The sequence below is a fragment of the Cucurbita maxima genome, unplaced genomic scaffold (assembly GCF_002738345.1).
Source record: "Cucurbita maxima cultivar Rimu unplaced genomic scaffold, Cmax_1.0 Cma_Scf00004, whole genome shotgun sequence".
Lineage (NCBI taxonomy): Eukaryota > Viridiplantae > Streptophyta > Magnoliopsida > Cucurbitales > Cucurbitaceae > Cucurbita > Cucurbita maxima.
In genome coordinates this window covers 5,674,271-5,680,270 of record NW_019272020.1, presented here as the reverse complement: position 1 = coordinate 5,680,270, position 6,000 = coordinate 5,674,271, and the positions used below count along the sequence as shown (strand labels likewise).

Sequence of the window (6,000 nt, the reverse complement as noted above, 5' to 3'; positions counted from 1 at the left end):
CTATTTCTTCTTTATTTCTACTCTAATTTTTATTTAATATCTATAAGAAAAAAATTTTAATAATGGTGTGAAAAGTAAACGCATTTTAAAAACTTTGAAGAAAACAAAACATTTTTTTTTTTACAATAGTGTAAAAATTTCTTTCTAGTAGACACATTTTAAAAACTTTAAAGAAACGACTTTACGATGATGTGGAAAACCTCTTCTTAGCAGATGCGTTTTAAAAATTTTGAGGGGAACAAAACATTCTTTACAATAGTATGAAAACCTCTTCCTGGCAAACACACTTTAAAAACCTTGAGGGAAACAAAACATTATTTACGATGGTGTGGAAACCTGTACTTAGCAGATGTGTTTAAAAAACTTTGAAAGGAGCAAAACATTCTTTACAATAGTGTGAAAACTTTTCCCTAATAGACACATATTAGAAATCTTGAAGAGAAATCTAAAAGAAAAAATTCAAAGAAAATAATATCTACGCCAGAAAAGTTGCGGTATTGAAATTTTAAAAATATAAAAAATTATTCAAAAAATAAGAAAAGTAATCTAAAATTCCTAAGGTATGAAAAGATAAATCAGAACCCCTATGGTATAGAAGAACTTAAACACACACCTCTAGAAATTGGCCGCTCCCTCCCTCCTCTCTCTTGCAAATTTGAGTAAAAACCACTGCCATGAGTTGCTCTTTAAACTCATGTGTGTGCTACAATTCTAAAATGTGTATCTCCCATTTCAAGCAGAAGCAGCAGCAGCAGCAGCATGCCGCAACGACCTGCCAAAATAATTACAAAGACGACGAACCCGCTCGCTCGCTCATCATCTTACTGCCTCTGGTGCAGAATTGCAGTAAGGCGTGTGCAAGCAAACCAGCTTGGTGCACATCAAACACAAGATAGCGAACCCCAAACCAAGCACAAGTCCGCTGCTACTTTTCTGTGTATCCAATTGCATTGCTCTTTTGATTATACTTCCGAAGCTCGGAAGTAACCCTCCACAAGCCAGCACCATCACGTGATCTAACCCGCTGTAGTCGATACCTGCAAGTATGGCTCCAATGGCAGAGATTGGACCAACGAATCCAATGAGGGCTGCGCTCATGAGAGATCCATGCCAGTTATCAGTCGCCCCGAATACACAACTAGCTACTGCTGCGCCCCGAGGGAGGCCATGTAGAGAAACAGGAAGAACCATGTGACGACCGAATCCGTAAGCTTTCGGTGCAGCGACTCCTAGTGCAAGCCCTTCGGCTAAAGCATGAAATGCAACTGCTCCACATGATAGGAAAGATTGAAGGGTGTGCACACTTGCTGAAAAATTAGTTGAAGCAGGTAAATCATTCACTGAAGCTCTTTTCCCGCCAGCAAGCTTCAGAAGACTGGAATTCGAGAAGTGGACGAGTACCGCTCCTAAAATCAAAAGGATTACGAGAGGGATGAAATCCATTTTTGAAGAAAATAGTAGCTGCATCGGTCGCCAGGCACCGAGGATGAAAGCAATCCCAGAAGCAGCACCCATGAGAAGGGCATGCTGAAGATGGAAAGCAAGAGCAAATGCAACTAGAACAAGACCACCGAGTAGTGGTCCGACGCCAAAAAGTAAGGAAACAAAGAAGCCAGAAACAACTTCAGAGCTGAAATACAAAAATATCGAATCGATCAATTGGAAGAAAATAGCAAGGACAACTACATAGTCGAGTATTCGGAACGATATTACGCCAATTTTTGCACACAACCAGCATGCACTTCTGACTTCATTGTTAGCTAAACTAATAATCAAATCATTTTCATCATGCATGCCAACTTTTAATAGCCTTTCCTAGAATGTAATCATTTTTTTTCTCGCAAAGGTAGGTTCTAAAGACAATAGAGTAGGAAAAAAACGATATGAAGTTCAAATATTTTAAACTCACTTGTATTCACGGGTGAAACTCTGGAACAATGTGCCTAGAGCTTCCATGAACGCCACAGAAAGTGTGGCTGCGGATGCAACTTGTGATGGTGAGGCTTCCTGTCACCATAAAGCAGAGAAAACCAAAATTACTATCCGAGCAGTTAAATGACTCTTTAGCAGTAAACCCACTTCATATGATTCCAAATTCCCTCGATCTTTTAATATAACACAAACTTCTTGAATAAACAAAATAGAAATTAAGACAGAGCAGAAATAGTATACAAACACAAGATAATCAGTCCAATAGATGCCCGCCTGTTTGATATTAAAGTAACAAAACTATTATACATGAATGAAGCAAATCTTAACATCATCGCACAAAGTTCTCACTAATAGCATAAAGCTAAACTTTACACAGTTAAAATTTCATTTTCAAGAAATAAGAATAACGAACAGTTAAAAAGAATATCACAAGAGGTTCAAACTTGGGCTCAGACAATTTCACCGTCTTAAAAAGAATATCACAAGAGTGACCACATTTCGACTACTGAGCCATGGAAATGTTCAATGATAGTCAGATCTTTCTTTTACGGATAACTAGGCATCAGGAACCTCATTCTCTTGCATGTGCTTTTGCCCAACACCCTTTGATCTATGGTTAGGCCTTACCCACCCCAATGCCAGTTTTCGGGACAACAAGAGTTTTAAGTAGATAAATTTTCAACTTGGGAGCTCAAACTTAGGACCTTGCGGAGCTAGTGCATCTTGAAAATTCCTAAGACCTTGTGGAGCTAGAGTATCTCCAAAATTCCTAAGTTCATGCCACCCAGACACCCCTAAATAGTTCTATTTAGAAGAATAAGTTAAATGTAAATCATTTTTAGGGCAGAAAATTTAGACCCCCTCAAGTTTCTCATTCTACATTCCAGGTTAATAGGGAAAAAAACATGAAATTGACGATCTTAAAGCTAAGAGTACCTTAAATGCATCTGGGAGTACTTCTGCGATCACCATCCATATCATACATCCAGCAGCAAAGCCCGTACAGAAGGGAAGGAACTTATTAAATGCATCAGCACATATGAAAGAGGGAACTGCTACAATAGGCTGAGACATTTAAATTGCAACAGAGTTAAAAACTAAAATTATACAACCGCATTTAAGGAGAGACAAAATAGAATTTTTCATGACAATCACAACATTAAGCACTAACTTACAGCACAATAAATTGTAGATTCTCTGGATAGTTATTAGAATCTATTGACGTGACGGGTAGATAACGGAGATTATGGATTAAATATAATGAAAACATTAAAAGAATAAGCATTTGATAATGTAATGGGCTATCCAACATGCCACCCAGGCACATGAACCTTCATTATGAAAAATAATTAAAACTGTTCTGAAAGAAATCAAACCACTGTGTTTGGATATCGAATCTGGCTAAGATGTCGAAGTATACCAAAAAAAAGATCACTCGAAAACAATCTAAAAATGCTGACTGTAGGATTGTCTTGTGCTTTTGAACATATAAATTCTTGTCTACATGGCATAATGTTCTTTTCATAGAGGATAAACAAGTTAACATTTTATAAATGCAATACCTGCGGTAATGATGTAATCACACTCCATAATAAGGCATTCTGTGGTGAGACACCCCTTGAGGCAAGAACCATACTTACAGCTAATCCCTCAGGTATATTATGCACAGCAATAGCTAAAGTCACCAAAAGACCTTGAGAGAAACCCTTTGACCCAGCAAAAGAAACACCAACACCAGAGCCCTCACCAAATGAATGAAGAGTCATTATGCCAATTATAAGAACAACTTTAGTTGCATCTGCACCTTTTATATCCAACATACTCACTTCACCATACTGTTCAAGAAACTGAAAATCAACATATAACAAGAAGAAATGAGATCTTGATGCATTAATCAAATGATTGGGATAACAAATGCATAAAACATGGATTTAAGACAAAACAGCAATATACTGAGCAGGTTAACTTTAAATATGCTATGCAAAAGATAAGCTATGAACCGACAATTCCATCGTATTTTATATTTAAAGAAAAAAAAAGCATGATTATTTAAGACTCCACATTAACATTCGGCAAAAGTAGAGAATGCCCAAGAAGCAGCAAGCAAATTTACATGGTAAAATCTAAAGGGATAGGATAAAACAATATTTAAGTAGAAAGATGGGGTCCATCACCTTCTTACAAAGCCAAATAAAAATTCCACCAGCCAAAATCCCAATTACCACCCAATTGCCGGCACCATGTTCCTGCCCTTCTTGAATAAGATCAAAGCTAGCAGCCAACATCACCCCAGAAGCCATTCCATTGCATATACCAGCCCACTGTGTATCGAGTTCCACAAAGAAGAATGGAACAGCACCTAAACCAGTGGCAGCAGCCATGGCTAATGTAAATACTGCAACAGTCGATACTGAAACTCTACTCCCTCCTTTTCTCTCATGCAGCAACAAATTCTCTGTACCAGAGCCATCGATAACTTTTATTCCATCTTTATCTGGGGCAGATATTATCTTTTGTGAATTCCCTTGTTCAAACTCAGCTATAGCACGACCACAGAACAATAAGGACAGTAGAGAAAACAGCAGAACATGCTTAAAAGCCACTTTCATTTTTTCCTTCTCAAGCAGATTTCACTCAGTGATTACAACTTCATGAATTAGACGGATGAACAGTAATCTTCTCACGGAGAAAATTAGGAACACAAATTTGCCCAATCTCCCAAGCACCAGATAGAACGGTCTTTACTACTTCACCACAATCCTAAAAGAGCATTAGACACTGTTTCCTAGTCAAGGAGCTTATAGCATAAAACTTCCAGGAGCTGCATGCATCCTTCACTTCAAAATTTTAAAAACCACCTTCTCTTGTTAGATTAACGCTAGGGAGACGCCTTTCAGCTATGCTGTGAATCAAAGAATGATCATAAGAATAAAAAGTTTGTTACAACATTATCTACCAAAAATGAGAAAAAAATACAAAATTTCTCAACAATAGAACCATGGTGTTTATGCTCTTCACTTTCACAGAGTGTCAACCGAGATGCAGGTTGAGTACATACATCAAAACAGACGCACCATGAATGGTATTCGTATTTCTAAATCATAAGAGATACTATTAGCAGATCCAATTGTTAAAAAAAAAAAAAAAAAACGAAGATAAAGAAAGCAGGGCAATCAAAAAAAAAAAAAAAACAAAGAGGTGTTGAGATAGATTCACCTAAAAGGTAGCCAATCCAATCGTCCATGCAATATTACTGAACTTTACATCAACAGACTTATACAAATTCGCAAAAACCTTCTCCAAAATAAAAATTAAATAACACAACGAAAATGCGGGGGACAACGCGAAGGACAATAACCATCCATCGAAAATCCCTTCCACAAAATACAAAAAGAAATGATTTACAGAGGATAAGCAATGGACGCTAACCACAAAGTCAACAACAATCCCATCATGAAACAACGCTAGAATCAACCAATTCCATGATCAAACCCACCAAACAGAATTTCCCAACACCAATATAGGCATTTCAAGAAATTTAAGACGAAATTGCAACAATTCCTTTAAAGAATGACCAGAAAAATAAAGAAGGGAAGAAACGCATTCTTGAATGAAATTGAAGGCAATGTATACAAATGCAAACAGAACCCTAACAAGTTGAAATTGAAACAAAAACAGACATGGAAATTACAGATGAATCAAAGACGAAAAATTGAAAAGAAAGGAAGGGGAAATCGAACTTACATTGAAGAATTGGAGAAATGAAGAACAAAAAATGGCGCTCCCCAGACTTCAAACTTTGGGCGAATGAGAAAAAGAGCGGTTTTCTTCGTAAGGTGGTTGGTGGAATAATAGGAAACTTCACCTCACCGCCGATCTTAATTTGGGACAAAAATAACCCCCTTAAAAAATTTATATAATATTTATGATTTAGTCCCTATACTTTCAAATATTTCAATTATGTCCCTCAATTTTTACTCATGATATAAATTTAAATTAAATTACTATATATACTAATCATCTATCGTGTTATATTAAATTGAATATGAGTATACTTTAGCTTAATAA

At 36.7% G+C, this 6,000-nt stretch overlaps 1 protein-coding gene across 2 annotated transcripts; it reads right to left on the bottom strand.

Annotated features, from left to right (window-relative positions):
- Window positions 1-506: 506 nt before the first annotated feature.
- LOC111478198 (putative zinc transporter At3g08650) lies at window positions 507-5,797 on the bottom strand. 2 transcript variants are annotated; one of them, XM_023122355.1, is made up of 6 exons: window positions 5,677-5,797; window positions 4,107-4,834; window positions 3,495-3,779; window positions 2,869-2,997; window positions 1,910-2,007; window positions 507-1,630 (listed from the first exon to the last, which is right to left on the bottom strand). In XM_023122355.1, the coding sequence occupies exons 2-6, from the start codon at window positions 4,539-4,541 to the stop codon at window positions 817-819; spliced, it is 1,761 nt and encodes a 586-aa protein (XP_022978123.1). In that variant the 5' UTR covers window positions 4,542-4,834; window positions 5,677-5,797; the 3' UTR covers window positions 507-816. The 2 variants fall into 2 exon arrangements, with proteins under 2 accessions (XP_022978123.1, XP_022978124.1); XM_023122356.1 differs by lacking the exon at window positions 5,677-5,797 and adding an exon at window positions 4,930-5,026.
- Window positions 5,798-6,000: the final 203 nt, after the last annotated feature.